Source organism: Cydia strobilella, chromosome 1 (assembly GCF_947568885.1).
Source record: "Cydia strobilella chromosome 1, ilCydStro3.1, whole genome shotgun sequence".
Taxonomy (NCBI): domain Eukaryota; kingdom Metazoa; phylum Arthropoda; class Insecta; order Lepidoptera; family Tortricidae; genus Cydia; species Cydia strobilella.
This window is the reverse complement of record NC_086041.1, coordinates 27,148,744-27,169,451: the sequence shown is the minus strand read 5'-3', so window position 1 is coordinate 27,169,451 and position 20,708 is coordinate 27,148,744. Positions and strand designations below refer to the sequence as shown.

General features: G+C 43.5%; 1 protein-coding gene across 1 annotated transcript in view; it reads left to right on the top strand.

The window, feature by feature from the left end:
- The window catches only part of LOC134744272 (1-phosphatidylinositol 4,5-bisphosphate phosphodiesterase classes I and II), a 98,368-nt gene that overhangs the window by 74,377 nt on the left and 3,283 nt on the right, over nt 1-20,708 (top strand). Inside the window, exons 9-18 of the mRNA XM_063678025.1 lie at nt 6,054-6,217; nt 6,568-6,754; nt 7,178-7,335; nt 8,096-8,233; nt 13,381-13,614; nt 13,940-14,116; nt 15,261-15,407; nt 15,950-16,181; nt 16,566-16,773; nt 16,904-17,072. Of these exons, the coding sequence (XP_063534095.1) occupies nt 6,054-6,217; nt 6,568-6,754; nt 7,178-7,335; nt 8,096-8,233; nt 13,381-13,614; nt 13,940-14,116; nt 15,261-15,407; nt 15,950-16,181; nt 16,566-16,773; nt 16,904-17,072 (1,814 nt within the window). The remainder of the gene's footprint in view (nt 1-6,053; nt 6,218-6,567; nt 6,755-7,177; nt 7,336-8,095; nt 8,234-13,380; nt 13,615-13,939; nt 14,117-15,260; nt 15,408-15,949; nt 16,182-16,565; nt 16,774-16,903; nt 17,073-20,708) is intronic.

Sequence of the window (20,708 nt, the reverse complement as noted above, 5' to 3'; positions counted from 1 at the left end):
TACCTGAAAAACTTACAGAAAACCGACTCATGTGGTGCGAAGGGGCGAAGTGTACGTTGCCAAAAAAGCTCTGAACCTGCCGGAGAAAGAGAGAGGACGCCCGCCGTCAGCATGGTGGACCAGCATGACCCAACTACTTAAGAAAAAAGATTTACCAGACCCGACAACCCACGACAGAATCTCGTGGCGCAAAATAATTAGGAGAGCCGACCCCACCTGAAGTGGGATGGAGCAAGGAAGAAGAAGAGAGTGAAGAGACATATATAAATAAGTCAGATGAAGAATAATTGAAATTACTAGACTTGAAAAGTCGGTATTGGTGGGTTTGGTTAATGTAGTACATCTAACGATTTTCTTTATTAAAAAATTGCATTGAGTTAAAAACTAAAATTCTGAACGCACGTTTTTCTACATTAATGTACTTCTAATTGATTGGAATTAATACAGATATTTTTACGAGCAGCAGTCTTATCTTGAAAGCCTACTTCGTTTGTAGTAACTAGTATGCAGTAAAATATTTCACGCCTGATCCTTGTCACATAACGCCTCCTGACGGTTAAACACAAATGTATCGGGACGACTGCGCAGTCAATCGCAAAAATAGCTCATCATTCATTAATTTTGTCGTTATTTACTACTAGCACAATCGAATTAAGTCTAACCTCGAAATCCTTCCAAAGATATGAAATTTGGTATGTATGTTAATTAAAGGTCTCTTTTTCATGTCCACACTATTTGACATTTGGGGACCTCGAGGAATCGCAGCCATCTTGGAAAATGTGTACCATCCTGGAGAAATTTGCGTTTTACTTTAAATATACGTTCTCTATGAAAATATGGTGTAAGGCAACATTAAAGCTTATTAAATTCTACACAAAAAAGTCCTAGATATCTTTGCGGAAAAAATACATCTTGTTATAGAAAATAATAGCTGAATCCAGATTAAGCGCTTATACCCTTTCAAGGGATATTCTCTTAATCGGAAACTTGTGGGAATATGAATTTCACTTTTGTCTATACATTTGTACACGTTCTACCCCAATATTAACATTTTACTCGACTGCGACTTAAACAGAAAGTAGGGTCATGGGTTTAAATATTGATAATCAGTACACCCTGTAGCTCAGGATACTGGACGGATTTTTTAAAATGACGTATCGGTAGATTCCTCTTGCCCTTCACAACCTGTTCACACTTGTTTTATTAAAGAAAAATCAATACAGCCGGCTTGAGAGGATGCCGAATATTAAATCATATTTTTACTTCTAGCGCCTAAACTATTGAGTCGATTCAATGAAATAGACATCAGTAGATCCATAATTGGTACACGAGTGCTATGCAATACAAATTTACTAAAATAAATAGAGGAAAAATATTTAGGACTTAAAAATGTGACTGCAAAAACAGATTTTAGGTCTTAAATGAGGTTTAAACAATAGCGATAGTAACGAAATTTGGCACCTACGATTTCAGGGATCCTTGTTTGCGTGTCATAAAATTGGAGCTTCGGGGACCACGGGGATCAAACGCCATCTTGAAAAGTATGTCTTTTATGGTTTTTCTTTTTTTCTCGGAATATCTGGGTTTAATTTGAATACTGTGTATGGCGAAACGAAAGCTTATTAAATTCCACACTAAAAAGGTATACACCACAATGTACCAAAAACGAAGCCTTTTTCTCAAAATAGGGCTCAGAAGCTTACAAGTTTCCACAGAATTTTTTTTTCGTGGTTAAGTAGATAATGTTTTTGTGTTCCAAAAATTGGTAAAAAAATTATACAAGTATTTTTTTCTGACCCGTCTTAAAATAAAATTCTAGTAGGAGATGATAAGTATAACATTTTGACTTCTGAGCCATATTTCTAGAAGAAAGCTCCGTTTTAGGGACATGGTGTTCTTTACCTTTTTTGTGTAGAACTTAATAAGCTTTTGTTTCGCCATACACAACAGAAAAACCAAAAAAGACTTATACTTTTTAATATGGCGTTGATCCCCGTGGTCCTCGAAGCTCCAATTTTATGACACGCAAACAGGGATCCCTGAAATTGTAGGTGTCAAATTTCATTACTGTCACTATTGTTTAAACCCCATTTAAGACCTAAAATCTGTTTTTGCAATATTTTTCCTTCATTTATTTTGGTAAACTTGTATTGCATAGCACTCGTGTACCAATTATGGATCTACTGATGTCTATTTCATTGAAATCCACTCAATAGTTTAGGCGCTAGAAGTAAAAATATGATTTAATATTCGCCATCCTCTCGAGGCGGCTGTATTGATTTTCCTTTAATAAAACAAGTGTAAACAGGTTGCGAAGGGCAAGAGGAATCTACCGATATGTCATTTTAAAAAATCCGTCCAGTATCTGGAGCTACAGGGTGTACTGATTATCAGTATTTAAACCCATAACCCTACTTTGTGTTTAAGTCGCAGTCGAGTAAAATGTTGATATTGGGGCATAACGTGTACAAATGTATAGACAAAAGTGGAATTCATATTCCTACAAGTTTCCTATTAAGAGAATATCCCCTGTAAGGGTATAACGCTAAATCTGGATTCAGCTATTATTTTCTATAACAAGATGTACTTTTTCCGCAAAAATATCTAGGACTTTTTTGTGTAGAATTTAACAAGCTTTAATGTTGCCTTACACCATATTTTCACAGAGAACGTATATTTAGAGTATAACGCAAATTCCTACACATTTTCCAAGATGGCTGCGATTCCTCGAGGTCCCCAAATGTCAAATAGTGTGGACATGAAAAAGGGACCTTTAATTAACATACATGCCAAATTTCATATCTTTGGAAGGATTTCGAGGTGCTATACTTTGTTGATACCGTATTATTTTTCTTTATCATTACGACATATTTGAAATAGTTTGAGTGGGTCGCCTTGTATAGTTTCTCAACACCAATGAGGACGATTTTTTCCTTGAGGTTAGTTACATTTGAAGCTGAGTGTACAAACATAAATTCGATCGATTACCGATGCATTCCAATGTTGTCTTTCCATCCATAAAATACTTACATATTCTCTATTATAAAATATTTTTGTTCAAACTACATGACACATAAATAGTTCATAAAGTGTTTAACATTAAGTATTTTCAAATTAATGTTTAATTGAGATGCCTTTCAATATTAAACAATTTCCTTTCGAGTTTTTTATGATAGGTACGCGATACAGTCATGTAGGTTTACCTTACCCCAACAGTGTATAGTTTGAGGTTAAAGAATTTCGCATTGAGGAAAGTTTCCGCGTCGATTGCACCGCGCTATTGAAATAGTTCGTTTCTACGCTGATTTATTCGCGCTGCAGTCAATCTCACTAATGGGATTTTTTTTTGAAGCTCTTGAGGGGCGTCGTTTGTTTACCTGTTTACGCGGTAGGTACTTCTTTTCTAGCGGTTTCATGTACCTTACCATTCGTGGTCCTCAGTCATTGGTATTTTATGAATGGTCAGCAAGGGGAAATTTAAAACTTTTAACTATATAATACTTTTTGTGATATGCGACGCCAGTGCGTAGGACGATACATTTTTGGGTATATACAAGGGGGTTTCTTTTTGTCTGTAGGTGGTATCGTAACGCCCGAAGGGATACGCCGATCTTGATCTATTTTTAAGTTTACTTATAAGCAGTGTATTTAATCCATCAAGCTCTGATAGGACAATATCGTTACGCCTCTACGATGCATTTTCGCTACATACCGGAGAAACTGTGCTACAAGCTAGATAATAAAACGTGTTTGTGTTCTAAAGAGTAGCAGCTCTAGTTAATAAAGAAGTAAGTAAACTCACACCTTGCCAGTGATTAAAACCGATAATATCTTAGAAATGCTAATTAAATTCTGATTTCCCTTCACTGGCCTAGCAGTATTGCGGGGCACAACTCTAATCATACAAATTTACATTCGATTTTATAGCGGCATTAGTGCCGTGTCTTATTTGTATTAGATCATTTGAAACCTTGTTAAACCATTAACGAGGTTCTAAATAAAGCCTAGTTCATATAGAATTGGCACATAATTAGTTGGTTTTTTTTTCATGGCGGGAAAAAAATTGACAATTACAGTTCAATCACCAACCTTCAAAGTATTCATGGTGAAAATATTATTTTGCTGGCTTTAAGCATTTTTAAGTTTTCGACCATGGAAATTGAGAAAAAGAGATTGATCGTGCACAAATACCTCACAAATTCTTATCGGTCCGGGACGAAGATAGCAAAGTCGCTTAAGATGCTAAAAACTAGTGTTTGTAGGGTTATAAAACGTTGCAATGAGACTCTATCCGCCAACAGGAAGATACAAACTAATTTGAGGTCTGGTACAAGTTATAAGATTTTGGACAAACAGTCCTAAGGTCAGTCAAAAAAAATCCAGCACTGCCTGATTACGATTTATCACGAAAATTGATAGAATGTCGTAGTACTGTAAAGATGATTCGCTTCAGAGGTGGCTATTAAGAGCTATTAAGCAATTAAACATTCAAATTGGACCGTTAAATAGAACCAACAAGCTAAAACACGAGCTCGACTATTGTGCGACCGAGTTTTGATAAAATTCGAAGGTTGCTTGTTGTTGGACGACGAGACGTATGTAAAACTCGATTTTAATCAACTACTCGGTTCGAAGTCTTATATGGCCGATAGTAGAGGAAATGTACCCGAAAAATATAAGTTCGTGAAACTTGACAGGTTCCCAAAAAAAAAATGATATGGCAAGGAATTTGAAGTTGCGAGACGAAAAGTTTTATTACATCGTCAACAATGAAGTCGGACTTTTATATTAAAGAGTGCTTAGAGAAATGAGTTTTGCCATTTATTAGAAACCGATAACAGTCCCGTGAAATTTTGCCCTGATTTAGCCAGCTGCCACTACTCAAAAAAGTTCTGGCATGGTATACCTATAATCAGGTTGATTACATACCCCGCGAGATGAATCCTTCGAATTGTCCCAATTTTGATCTATCGAAAACTCCTGGGTAATCATAAAAAAAAAATTAACATGACTAGTCCAATTGTCCAGGATATCAATTCGTTGCGATCTACATGGGATCAACACGCCAAGAATGTCGACAAAAGTGTTGTGCAGAATATGATGGGGTTCATTACGAAAAAAGTTCGTAATTATTTACATAACAGAGATTTATTTATTTATTTATACATATTTAAAAGCTAAATACATTACTATTTAAAATTCACCATTCATAACTTTGTTATATCGTTTGTTTAAAAAATAAAAATTTTCTAGTGCGTACCAATTCTATATGAACTATGCATTACGTTGGAATGTATCTTATGTTTGATGGCGGTTATTATTTATAGGTTAACTCACTATATAATCAAGCAACAATTGTCGATGTGCTATTTTAATCCGAACTTCATTTTACAACTGGAAAATTCAAAAGGTCCGCCATAAATTGTCGTTTTTATTTTCCATGATATTCAGAATGTTTCTTATGTAAACACGGACTTTATTAAGCCCAGGTCTGAATCGAGGACAACTACGGATATTATTTTAAAGCGACGTTTTCGGAATGAATTCTTGTAATACCGCGAGATTACATTTTTTGAAATGAAACAAAGCCGTAGCATTTGAATAGTTGTCTTGTGCTAGTTTATAAAAACATTTATTTTCCTAGTGGTGCAGGTGCTATGAAACTATAAAATGTCATATAGAATGTTGTAGGAATGATAATACTGTGCTATACAGGATGGACTTTTAAGATCAGTAAATGCCAATACTAGTTGCTGCTCTGCTACGCGTAAACATTCTTTCAAGATCATAAACATCTGCTCATAAGAAAAAAAAGTTTGGTTTAATTAGTCATATTTTGGTTTCAAAGAGACCTTTGATTTGTATTTGTAATGTTAAAGCACGAGATTTATAACTGTCTTTTAAAAGTGATACTCGATATAACATTCTACAATTGCTATAGTGATAATGCTAATCGATTCGCCGTGACTTAAATTTTCTGTCGTTGTTTCTATTTAATACTTGACGATAAGAATGAATAATTTGAATTATATATTTGTAAAATGCAATTTTAGGAGGAGAGCTACCGCCACCATTGTTGCTTCGTCATAAGATTATAATTAAGAACAAAAAGAAACACCACCACCACCACAAGAAAGAGGACTCCTTGGCGTCCGAGGAGAGCGAGGCCAGGCCCGAGCCCCCCGTGCAGGGCAATGGAGACGTGTCTCATGGAAGTGTATGTACTTGCAACATATAAGTACTATACATACGTAACTCAACTCTCAGTTTTCTCTTATTTTCTATCTATATCTTAACTTATTAATAATAAAGGTTTTTGTACAACATAATACCTATCCCATATTTTCTCCCAAATGTCGCAATATAAAATTATTTTGCTGTGAAAGTAGGCACTAATGCAAAGAGCTCACCGGGCCACGCCACGGATTAACTTCACATTCGAGAGAAGTTTATTTTGCTGGAGTTTCTTTTTCCAAAAAATAACTAATTAAGTACACGGTTAACAATAAAAAATCGCTTATAGTGTCGATGTCGGAATGAGTGTTAATGTTAGATCGTCGATTACAGCTCGTGCGACAGAGTTCGAAAGAATCGTCATCATCGTCGGAGTCGGAGAGCTCGTCAGGCGAGGAGGAGGTCGGCCTCGCGGAGGGCGGCGGCGAGGAGCCGCGCGAGACGCACGCCGGCGCCGAGATCTCCGCGCTCGTCAACTACGTGCAGCCCGTGCACTTCAGCTCCTTCGAGAGCGCGGACAGTGAGAATGCCTTTTTAGTTACACTACTTACACAGGAACCCAGCACAAACCAGCACGAGAGCTCTTATAATGTACGATTCAGACCAACGCGTCCTACTAGAATTACAGGCAACCTACATTCACGCGAGCGCATATTTCAAATTCCTATGACTCCAGAAAGTCACGCACCTACTCTATCCGTTTGATGTGAATTGTACATAAACCGGACCCGGCAACGAATACAAGAGTGAATACGGCAAGCGGCACATAGGAAATCCATTGCTCTGTTTTCAACAGCTCATGTTGTGTTGTGTGCGCGTAACGAAAGATTTGTATGCGTACTTTGCAGAAGGTTAACTTCTTTATGACAACGAACATTTATAAATACCCAAAACATAAACAGTGATTTAAGTTCGGATATTTATAGCGCTTATTTGTTTACAGAAAAAGGTCGTTTCTACGAGATGTCGTCATTCGATGAGAAGCAAGCAACAGCTCTACTGAAAGAGCGACCGATCGAGTTCGTGAATTATAACAAACACCAACTGTCGCGAGTCTACCCCGCTGGCACGCGCTTCGATTCGTCCAATTTTATGCCACAGGTATAAACTGTATACATTTATTTACACGTCAAGTTGCCTAAATATTATTGCATTATCAAATAAAATCAAGATATTATTTTATACAAATACGTTTTAAAAACTACTTGTAACATTAGTATTATTTATAATATAACACTGATACAAGATAGAACCATCTTTCGCATTATTCAATGGTGTTAAATTGCGCCTGTTAAGTCAGTTTAGATTTTTGTACATAGCGCGCAAATTGATTTCTGGTGGTTATCACACTGAGTGCGATTCGCACGTCGCTCCGATGTTTAAGTGAGACAACGCTATGCACGTAGAGTTAGATCAAGATAAGTCTGCAACGATTTTGATAGCACACGCAGTGCAAGTGTTATTTTAAACGTCAAAATTCTATGAAATTATGACGTATTAATAACACTTGCACTGCGGAACATGCTATAAAAATGGTTAGAGACTTTTCTTGGTACAACTGTAGGTATTATAGCTCGCACATCGGAGCGACGTGCGTACGAGTATTTCATCCAGTATGATAACCGGCTCTCTGCGCGGTAAGTATGTGCGCGTATTTTGTGTTCTGAAAGGAAGACGTAGGGAGACGCGAATAATGGCGCGGTCCAACTTGTTCTAGGCCTTCCGTTGCTGCGTTCGTCTGCTGATCTCTTGCACTCAAGAACTAAGTACCCATAACAAGTAATATCGATTACCTTGGTTCCATTGCAGATGTTCGTGATGTCGATGGCTCACGATTTCATACATATTTGTTACTTGCCAGGTGTTCTGGAACGCGGGCTGCCAGCTGGTGGCGTTGAACTACCAGACGCTGGACTTGGCGATGCAGCTCAACCTGGGCACCTTCGAGTACAACCGCCGCTGTGGCTACTTGCTCAAACCGGAGTTTATGCGTCGAAAGGTAACAATTTCATTTATACTATTACTAACCCTGTATAGAACACTGATTTAAACTTTCACGATTTTTACTCATTATTATTTACAACGACGGGACTTAATCACGTAACATAAGTTTTAAATTTACCTCCGACGTTTCGAGGACGGCGTTGCCCCCGTGGTCTCGGAGAAGATCAGCTAAAGTTGACATCAACATCTTCTAGGCGCGCGAGTTTTAAAACTTATTTTACGCGGTTAAGTCCCGTCGTTGTGAATAATAATAAACCCTGTATAGCTTTACATAAATAGGCTTGGTTTCTGAGCAAGCCTGTCAAAAAATCAGGAAATAATGTCCCACAAAAATAAAGATTATACACGGCTATATGTAGACACAGTTTATAAAAAAAAAAAAAAAGTTATTTATTTAGGTATCAACCCATTACATTAAGAATAATTATTATATTAATCTAATTTATACATTCTAATCTATATTAAATTTTACTATTCTAAACTAAACTAAACTAATTATTACCTAATCTAACACTAATTAAATATTTGCAGCAGAGGCCTTGCTCATACAGTAGCAGGTTGCGTACACTACGCTAACAATGCTGTTCATCGATTCGCTCACTCTCCCGACAAACGACCATTGCCTTTTACGCATTATAGCGTAAAAGTCGTCTACTCTGTTCACGGCGAACATGCCAGATGCACTACACCGCCACGGTAGCCGTATTAACATTGCACGAAACGCGTTGTTGTACTGTACTCGAAGCTTATTGAACGATCGTTTCGTGTAATGGTATTACAGCTGACTGGTGTAGAACGCCTGACAGTACGCCCTGAACAAAGTTATTTTAGCTTGGTCGGAACAGTGAACAAACCGACGCGCCAACATGTTGCTTCTCATCGCTATGGCCCGCCGCTGTCTTTCGAGATCGTCATCGTCCTTTAGTCTGTCTGTCAAAACGTGCCCTAGATACTTAAAACTATTTACAGTTTTTAATTCTGTCCCGTTTAGCCTAACGTTATTATTCCACCTTAATGTTATAATGGTTTATTTTTTTAAATATGACAGGAAGGTGATTCGTTATTCGCTATAACTCGTGCCCGTTCCGTAAACAAGGCAATGAGCCAATGAATATGTCTCGTAGTAACCAGTCGGCGTAATAATTAAGTTTAGTGTTTTGTCAGGTGCAGTCGCAAATCAAAACGCGACTAGAAAAAAGCTAATGAATATTTGTGCAGATGATACAACTTACATAGAAGATTTTTATTTCGAATATTGCGAACCAATCATATTTTTGGCGGGCATACCTAACATGAACATTATAAATATAGGTTTATTGTCAAATTTGTCACTGTTTTGATTAACCTTGAATTACCACAACAGCAATAAGAACGATAATTCAAAACGAGTTCATGTCAAAAAGGCAAGTGTTGATAGAAAAATATATTATTATTGATCAATAAAGAACGCTTAACACGAGGAGTTTTGTACACTGACCCGCCTGCCTCTATCTATCGCATGCGCATTAGTACATTATTGTCAAGGCTCGGAAGTAGCTACTTGCTGGCTGAGGATTCGTTTTAAACGGACGACCTTGGGAGTCCGTTTAATTGAATCCGAAGCCAGCAAGTAGCCTTCCAGCCGAGTCATATATAGTGCTTTTCTCAATAATAGAAATATTTTACAGAAGCAACGTTCTTATGTATATATTTTCACAGAAAAAAGTGAAAAGATTTGCTTTGCCGCCTTTTTATTTTTTTAATTAAAAATAGAAGTGTATTTTTCTGCTGAAAATACGCCAACCTATTTGAGACACCTAAATAGTCGCGGTACCAACATTATAATAATAAGTATCATCTGTCTGTAGTGATCATCTGTTTGGCTGTTTCATGGACCTATGCCTTCATTTGATATGCCACTTCAACTTTTAAAAAGTTTGGAACTCGACAAATAATGGAATTTGTATGCAACATTGCAGTCCCGAAATCGAGACTGCAATGTTTTTAAATTTTGAATTTTTTGACTGACCATAAACTACGCACTTCGCGACCTACTTTTTAACCGGCAACGTCGACTTTGCCGTCCATTTTTGAGAAAAATTATATTTAGCTTATAGCTTTTTTTATAATTATAGCTTAATAGTTATAGCTTTTTTTTAATTATGTTACTTTTTCATATGAATAAACTAGGTAAATCCCTTATAGGGATAAGCTCGCCTTTGTACCTAAATTTATATGAATTTCATGTTATCAATTTTTGTTTTGTACAATAAAGTGATTTACTACTACTACTACTACTACTAGGTACAAATGAGTTTTACTTATAAAATACAGACGTTTATAACTTAATATTTTTGTTTATGTTTAAATATAATAATTTGATAAATTAAATAGCAGTTTAAAATATTTTTACACAATTTTCAATTGTGGCTGAATGCCGATGGTGTGCCTTCGATGCCTAAACTGCCAAAAAATTTCAAAATGGCGGACAAATGTTTGTTTAAGTACGGATGTAGATTTAATAAACCGGATGGAGTACACGGGCCAAAAAGTGTGTCCACATGAGAAGTCAAAGTGGGCAGTTGCAAAGTCATATGTTTGTGGGATATTAGGATAAGTTGGAATGTATTCAGAAAGGAATTCACCTATTCAGAAAGGGCCTTTTTCTTCCCTGCTAGGAGCTAATTTATACGAACCAAGTATCTACTTAAAAAGCTATAACTCCCTAGGGAGTTATATTAATTAAAATTACAGGTTTTTTTTGTCAAAATCCCGCGGGAACAAAATAGATCTTTGTCCTTTAGTACACCTTCATGAAATTAAATATTTTTCGACCAAGTGGGATTAAAAATCACGAAATGTCATAATACTCATAATAAATTAGGTGTGAGAAGTTAAATATAAGATTGTATTATGCCCCCCCCCCCCCCCCCCCCGCCGCCACAAGATCACGTGATCGTGTAATTATGATGCAAATATTTACCTTTAGACGCTAAGCAAGCCAAATGCTGATGTTTCTATTGTATTGCGTATATGTTCGAGATGCTATCTCGCAAAAACAGGCATCGTAAAAAATCTGCTTATCACTTATAAACATATATACTCTCATATGTATTCATTTGTTTTTAGTAGCAATGGCGGATGGTTGAGGAAAAGCGTCTCATTTTCACCCTTTGGGTACGGAACCCTAAAAATGTAGACGCGAAATCACAGATTAATAAATAGTTACTACGTAACAGATACATCATTCCCATACAAAAGCGAAAATACCTACGCTATAATAGCCTACAAAATCTTAATAATAATACCTGCTGTTCAGGACGAGAAGAAATGTACCATAAGTACGCGCACAAAGAGTCGAGACTGCCTTGCTCGCCGTGCGAGTCACGTGCCAACGCGTCATCGTAAGAATGCGCTAGGGTTGTACTGTTACTTATGTTATTATTGTAATAAAACGAATGTTGCGAATCAACCATATTTTTTATTAGTCAATCAAATATTTAAAAACAACACTTATAATGTTCAAATAAATAAATGGTGACAAAATTCATAAAGATAGATTTAAAATACTACTCACCTTTCCTCGTCTCTCGGAAATGAAAAAAAAAAACGACAAATTTTCTTTTGTTTTTTGACTTTTACACCCATCCTCTGCACAATAATTACGTGGTTTCGGCATTTCGAAGCGTAAGCGCGGGAAACGTGCGGTGCGAGCGCTCAGGCGGGCGTTCGGCGGCCCTCTGTCGGTTGTATCGTCGACGATACGCCGAGCGGTAGGCATATAGCGCGTGGCCTTGAGCGAGTGAAGGAGGCCTGGCGAAATGTAGATCGTCGCATAGAAAATTTAAATTTCGCGCCTTTTTCTACTGACAAGATTTGCTCGACCAACTATATTATAAATAAATGTCAGCCGTTAAATAAATGTCGAACTCAAAAATGGTCACGTTTTTTCATTTGTAGTCTGCCTTTTTCGCACTCATGGTATGTTCATATACGTGATGGCTTCTCTTTCGCACACTTCAGCTATTCTTTAAGCGTCATCGTAGTTGATTGCAACATTTTTTTTTCAAATAATGCCGCCTCTGTGTACTGACGGAAATGTGTATACGTATATAGAATCGATTATATATACATATATATATATATATATATATACATATATATATATATATAAATAGTTTGAAACGATTCAGTAACTAAACATTATGTATAAAATGTGTCTGTAATATTTAAAGACTTTGGATTTACATTTTGGCAATGATATAGCTCTCATTACGTCAACCAAATAATTAAACATGCCGAAATAAAGATATACTTATTTAGGTAAACTTATTTTTACATTAAGTAAGTACGTAGGTAATAAGAATTCTGTAAGACCGATTCACATCGTGCCGACATCATAGTCACCCTAATGAGTTTGACAATGTTGTCTTGTATTTATATCGTAAACTTGAATAGTTGAGGCACAACTTTCACTCCTGCAACCTTTCACACAACATCTTTTACCCATTTTATACTATATTTCGCAAATTAATCCTGAGCGCCGCCATTCACGTATTTTGAAAATTTCTTCATCAAGTTTGGGATACCAATTAATATTCAAAGTTCAATGTCTACCATATTAAAATTAATGTATTTTTTGTTGTGCACATGCTTGGTTAAATCAGTTAATAATATTGACATCATACTTATTTACAAATTACGTAAAAGATATCAGAACCGTACTCTGAATATAGCACTTAAATAATATAAGAAGGTATTTAATTTTAGTAGTTATTGATATAAATACTACCAAAATGGTATCTTTTTAACATTGGCAACATGTGCGAATGGGACACCGCGACCCCCTTTTGCTATCTCATGTGGACCGTTTTCTCTAGTCTGGTACGAACACCTTTCTGGCTCGGTGATAAGGTTCAATTTAGTATGGCAAAAAAAGTGACAGCTCGCTCCAGTTTAGGGTATAACTTCATGTTGTAAAGTCACCGTATTTAAGAATGATTTCGCTTAAAATTTAGTGCGATCGCAAGTGTGATGAAAAACATTGTGTGTAACTCCGGGGGTGAGAATATTGCAAATTCGAGTCTTTGCAAAATTACACTTACCCCCCACGTTGCACAATGTACTATTACATCTATCACACGTAACCATTGTTTGTTTTAGGACCGTCGCCTGGACCCGTTCGCGGAGAGCACCGTGGACGGCATCATCGCGGGCTCGCTGTCCGTGACCGTGCTGTCAGGGCAGCTGCTCACGGACAAGCGCTGCGGCACCTACGTGGAGGTGGACATGTTCGGCCTGCCCGCCGACACGGTGCGCAAGAAGTTCCGCACGCGGGTCGCGCCCAACAACGGCATCAACCCTGTCTATGGAGAGGAGCCGTTTGTCTTCAAAAAGGTATTCCCAGTTGACCTGACATTTGCCTGTGGTGCATTGATTAACGGCAGTTTGTACGAGAATAGGGTTTCAGGGGTCGTCGCGATCGGGCGATCGGTCTCACCTGTTTTACCACCTTTATTCGCCCCTTACCATGTTTCACACCTGCACTTCCTATGTATTACGCTATGACAGACGAGCAAGAATCGCGCTGGACCCATCCGATCTCACGGGCCGTGGAACTGCAAGCTGTTTTTGATATTTTGTTGACTTTCCGTTTAACACTTTATGTTGACAAATCCAGACGGTTTGAACAATGTAAATGATGTAACCGATGTATTGCCAGGTGGTGTTGCCGGAGCTGGCGATGATCCGGATCGCGGCGCACGAGGAAAGCGGACGACTACTCGGACACCGCGTGCTGCCCGTGGTGGGGCTGTGTCCGGGCTACCGGCACGTCAACCTGCGCACCGAGCTGGGCCTGCCGCTAGCCGCCAGTCTGTTCCTGCTGGTGGTGGTCAAGGTGAGTAGTGGGCTGTGTGCTACCGGCACGTCAACCTGCGCACCGAGCTGGGCCTGCCGCTAGCCGCCAGTCTGTTCCTGCTGGTGGTGGTCAAGGTGAGTAGTGGGCTGTGTCCGGGCTACCGGCACGTCAACCTGCGCACCGAGCTGGGCCTGCCGCTAGCCGCCAGTCTGTTCCTGCTGGTGGTGGTCAAGGTGAGTAGTGGGCTGTGTCCGGGCTACCGGCACGTCAACCTGCGCACCGAGCTGGGCCTGCCGCTAGCCGCCAGTCTGTTCCTGCTGGTGGTGGTCAAGGTGAGTAGTGGGCTGTGTCCGGGCTACCGGCACGTCAACCTGCGCACCGAGCTGGGCCTGCCGCTAGCCGCCAGTCTGTTCCTGCTGGTGGTGGTCAAGGTGAGTAGTGGGCTGTGTCCGGGCTACCGGCACGTCAACCTGCGCACCGAGCTGGGCCTGCCGCTAGCCGCCAGTCTGTTCCTGCTGGTGGTGGTCAAGGTGAGTAGTGGGCTGTGTGCTACCGGCACGTCAACCTGCGCACCGAGCTGGGCCTGCTGCTACTCGCCAGCCTGTTCCTGCGGGTGGTGGTCAAGGTCACCATCTGTCTAATATTTAATGTCGGAATATAATTGACATATTTACACTGCATAGAGTTTGCAGTGATAGTGTGAACTGTGTGAAGGTACACGTTTACGAGGTCTACTCTGTAGAAACTTTATTAACCATGATGTTAAAATATTTTTTCTTCAAACTTCCAGTGTTATGTATAACTATAAAAGGCTGTTTGTTTCTTAAATAAATAAATAATTACTATGTAAGTCGAATCACTGAAAATCGTCTTAGGTGGTACGGCCACGTGAACAGGCGTAGTGATGATCATGTCGTCAAAGTCGCATTAAAAATTCCAGAACTTAAGAGGCCCAGGCCGCCGTCCGTCCACCTGGTGGTCAAACATAGAAAAAGACCTCAAAAGATCCCAGATGTCAAAAGAGACAACCCAAAACAGAGTAGCTTGGCGCAGAAGAGTGAGAAGGCACGACCCCAAATAAAGGGAACAGGGAAAGAAGAAGAGACTATGTAAATCGAATGTTTATAATGGCACTTGCCAAAGTCATTTTGCGGGATTTGTAACATTTGTCGTATACTTGCAGGACTACGTGCCGGACAAGCTGTCTGAGCTGGCGGAGGCGCTGGCTAACCCCATCAAGTACCAGAGCGAGCTGGACAAGCGCGAGCACCAGCTGGCCGTGCTCACCGACGGCACCGACGAGCCGCGCCGGCCCAGCACCTACCCTCCTGTAACTATACTTATTTTACGCCTTTTACACTTTGTTTATGCTGCTGCCGCTGCCGGCGTATTGATGCAAATCATGCGGAGGCATGATTCACAGGAGATAATGTTTATACATACAGTTGGAGTGACGTAAGAATTGATACCTATTACCTAGATTTATAACTTAATTTATTTTTGCAAACGATACCACGAAGCTTATAAATAAATGAAAAAGTCGGGCGAGATTCGAATTCGCGACTCTGAGGTAAATCTAAATACTCTTACATAATGAACTCTAATTTGGAATTGATGAGAATTCAACACCAATAACACATATCAATGATCTACATATCTAAAAAAATATTTTCTGTAACTCTTAGGTTCCGTGTCACTTATTCACGTTAATTACGTTAAAATGTACTACGCTGTCTGTTAACTCTGCCATTTCATGTGATGTTGAATAAAAATGTTGTATTCTATTCTATTCTATTCTATTCTAATTAGGATTAGTAGTAGTACTGTAAGTTTCTGGTACAATATAAGGTTACAATATAATCGGTACACCAGGTGAAGTCGCAGCTAACAATGGAAGGCAGCCCGAGCAAGCCTGCGTGCCCCGAGCCGGCCGTCGCCGCCGCGCCCGCCGCCGCCACTATAGCCACCACCACCACCACCACCACCGGCACCGCCACCGCCGCCACCACCGGCACCGCCACCGCCGGCACCGCCACCGCCGCCACCGCCGCCACCACCGCCGCGCCGCCGCCGCCGGTCGCCGAGCCCAAGGACCCGCCCGACGGTATCTCACCAGCGAATACATTCATTCTAATTCTTCAATGTCACTTTATACCTACATATATAAGTGCATCATAGTTTTATGATTTACCAATTATTTTTCTAAGGTGCTAAATATTTCAGAGAATATGTGACAAAATAATCACCGTCGACTGCCTTTTCTAGATCACACAACTACAGCTTTGTGACCTATTCAATACACATAATGTTCTTATAATGTGGAATATAAGCGTGACGAAGCTGAAAAGAGGTCCTGAGATTTACTTATTTATTTATTTATTTAAGAACTTGTAGAATAAATTCCTTATTACAATTTGAAAATTTTAATTATTGTTGTATTACTGTGTTATTTATGATCAGATTTGATGACATCAATGATCATTTTTAGAAACACCAGAATGCAAATCGAATGGCGGCGCGGAGGAGCCCGTATCGGAAACGCTGGACGCACTGTTGTCGCTGAAGGTGGTAAAGGAGAAGCGCTCTGAGCTGGCGCGCAAGCTCGACGCGCTGCGACGCAAGTTCGACAAGGAGAAGCGTCCGCTGTCGGCGTACGTCAGCAACAAGCTAGTCAAGAAGCTTTCATCCAAGAATATGTGAGTTAACACACTTTTTATACTCTATGAAAACGTATTCAACGCAAAGAAAAAGCACTTAATATAACACCTCATAATGGAATCCGACCAGAAAATGGATATAATGTTGATGTATCATATTTGTCGGCAGCATCGGCGAGGCGAGCTCGAGCGAGGAAGGTGCAGGCGCAGGCGCGCCGGGCAGTGCTGAAGCCATCGCCGCCGAGCGGGAGCTCCGGCTGCGCTACCACCACGCCATCTACGCGGCGCTCGACAAGCACGTCATGCTGGACCAGCAGCGGCAGATGCGGGCGCTCACTGTGAGTACATGTCACACGGCGACCGTCGCCGCCGAGCGGGAGCTCCGGCTGCGCTACCACCACGCCATCTACGCAGCGCTCGACAAGCACGTCATGCTGGACCAGCAGCGGCAGATGCGGGCGCTCACTGTGAGTACATGTCACACGGCGACCGTCGCCGCCGAGCGGGAGCTCCGGCTGCGCTACCACCACGCCATCTACGCGGCGCTCGACAAGCACGTCATGCTGGACCAGCAGCGGCAGATGCGGGCGCTCACTGTGAGTACATGTCACACGGCGACCGTCGCCGCCGAGCGGGAGCTCCGGCTGCGCTACCACCACGCCATCTACGCGGCGCTCGACAAGCACGTCATGCTGGACCAGCAGCGGCAGATGCGGGCGCTCACTGTGAGTACATGTCACACGGCGACCGTCGCCGCCGAGCGGGAGCTCCGGCTGCGCTACCACCACGCCATCTACGCGGCGCTCGACAAGCACGTCATGCTGGACCAGCAGCGGCAGATGCGGGCGCTCACTGTGAGTACATGTCACACGGCGACCGTCGCCGCCGAGCGGGAGCTCCGGCTGCGCTACCACCACGCCATCTACGCGGCGCTCGACAAGCACGTCATGCTGGACCAGCAGCGGCAGATGCGGGCGCTCACTGTGAGTACATGTCACACGGCGACCGTCGCCGCCGAGCGGGAGCTCCGGCTGCGCTACCACCACGCCATCTACGCAGCGCTCGACAAGCACGTCATGCTGGACCAGCAGCGGCAGATGCGGGCGCTCACTGTGAGTACATGTCACACGGCGACCGTCGCCGCCGAGCGGGAGCTCCGGCTGCGCTACCACCACGCCATCTACGCGGCGCTCGACAAGCACGTCATGCTGGACCAGCAGCGGCAGATGCGGGCGCTCACTGTGAGTACATGTCACACGGCGACCGTCGCCGCCGAGCGGGAGCTCCGGCTGCGCTACCACCACGCCATCTACGCGGCGCTCGACAAGCACGTCATGCTGGACCAGCAGCGGCAGATGCGGGCGCTCACTGTGAGTACATGTCACACGGCGACCGTCGCCGCCGAGCGGGAGCTCCGGCTGCGCTACCACCACGCCATCTACGCGGCGCTCGACAAGCATGTCATGCTGGACCAGCAGCGGCAGATGCGGGCGCTCACTGTGAGTACATGTCACACGGCGACCGTCGCCGCCGAGCGGGAGCTCCGGCTGCGCTACCACCACGCCATCTACGCAGCGCTCGACAAGCACGTCATGCTGGACCAGCAGCGGCAGATGCGGGCGCTCACTGTGAGTACATGTCACACGGCGACCGTCGCCGCCGAGCGGGAGCTCCGGCTGCGCTACCACCACGCCATCTACGCGGCGCTCGACAAGCACGTCATGCTGGACCAGCAGCGGCAGATGCGGGCGCTCACTGTGAGTACATGTCACACGGCGACCGTCGCCGCCGAGCGGGAGCTCCGGCTGCGCTACCACCACGCCATCTACGCGGCGCTCGACAAGCACGTCATGCTGGACCAGCAGCGGCAGATGCGGGCGCTCACTGTGAGTACATGTCACACGGCGACCGTCGCCGCCGAGCGGGAGCTCCGGCTGCGCTACCACCACGCCATCTACGCGGCGCTCGACAAGCACGTCATGCTGGACCAGCAGCGGCAGATGCGGGCGCTCACTGTGAGTACATGTCACACGGCGACCGTCGCCGCCGAGCGGGAGCTCCGGCTGCGCTACCACCACGCCATCTACGCAGCGCTCGACAAGCACGTCATGCTGGACCAGCAGCGGCAGATGCGGGCGCTCACTGTGAGTACATGTCACACGGCGACCGTCGCCGCCGAGCGGGAGCTCCGGCTGCGCTACCACCACGCCATCTACGCGGCGCTCGACAAGCACGTCATGCTGGACCAGCAGCGGCAGATGCGGGCGCTCACTGTGAGTACATGTCACACGGCGACCGTCGCCGCCGAGCGGGAGCTCCGGCTGCGCTACCACCACGCCATCTACGCGGCGCTCGACAAGCACGTCATGCTGGACCAGCAGCGGCAGATGCGGGCGCTCACTGTGAGTACATGTCACACGGCGACCGTCGCCGCCGAGCGGGAGCTCCGGCTGCGCTACCACCACGCCATCTACGCGGCGCTCGACAAGCACGTCATGCTGGACCAGCAGCGGCAGATGCGGGCGCTCACTGTGAGTACATGTCACACGGCGACCGTCGCCGCCGAGCGGGAGCTCCGGCTGCGCTACCACCACGCCATCTACGCAGCGCTCGACAAGCACGTCATGCTGGACCAGCAGCGGCAGATGCGGGCGCTCACTGTGAGTACATGTCACACGGCGACCGTCGCCGCCGAGCGGGAGCTCCGGCTGCGCTACCACCACGCCATCTACGCGGCGCTCGACAAGCACGTCATGCTGGACCAGCAGCGGCAGATGCGGGCGCTCACTGTGAGTACATGTCACACGGCGACCGTCGCCGCCGAGCGGGAGCTCCGGCTGCGCTACCACCACGCCATCTACGCAGCGCTCGACAAGCACGTCATGCTGGACCAGCAGCGGCAGATGCGGGCGCTCACTGTGAGTACATGTCACACGGCGACCGTCGCCGCCGAGCGGGAGCTCCGGCTGCGCTACCACCACGCCATCTACGCGGCGCTCGACAAGCACGTCATGCTGGACCAGCAGCGGCAGATGCGGGCGCTCACTGTGAGTACATGTCACACGGCGACCGTCGCCGCCGAGCGGGAGCTCCGGCTGCGCTACCACCACGCCATCTACGCAGCGCTCGACAAGCACGTCATGCTGGACCAGCAGCGGCAGATGCGGGCGCTCACTGTGAGTGCATGTCGTGAGTATGTGTCGTTCGCTATTTTACTTGTAACGGGCCGTCATATAGCGGCCGTCTCCATACAAAATGATACGGCTAAATATGGATGAGTATATTTTGTATGGAGACGGCCGCTATATGATATGACGCCACCGGCCGCTATCCTAGGAAACCAGAGCTCTAGTTGCATCGTACGCTATTTTACACCATGATATCCTAAAATTGCGCCCAAGTGAAGCTTGCTTGCAAGTCAATATCGCAAGCATTATACGATTGGGCGGCGTGTTTTAACTAACAAATAAATGATAAATAAATATTTGGGGACTATCTTAAACAGATCAACCAAGCCCCAAATTAAGCTTGTACTATGGGTACTAGGCGGCGATATATATCTATATCCTTATATAGATAAATACGTACTTAGATACATAGATAACGGATTATATCCATAACTCAGGAACACATGTTCGTGATAAACAAATAAATGAATGACTTTACCAGGATTCGAACCCGGGCCGGGACCTCTTGCTTTGTAGGGTAGGGTGTAGGGTCACGATTAGGCTAGGAGGCAGTTACCATCTTTGTCAGCTATCTGTCAATCACAAACTAAATACTTGTCTTATATTTGTAAAAAATACAGTATTAAGACGAAAGTGGAGGACCCGCGCGAAATCGCCTTTTCATACAAACGTAGTCATCATTTTCCTCTCTGGATATTAGCTTATTGAAAATAATGTTGACACAGTTTGTTGTATATCTACCACAGGTATGCCCCTATGTTTGATTTTTTTCGAATTTTTAATTAT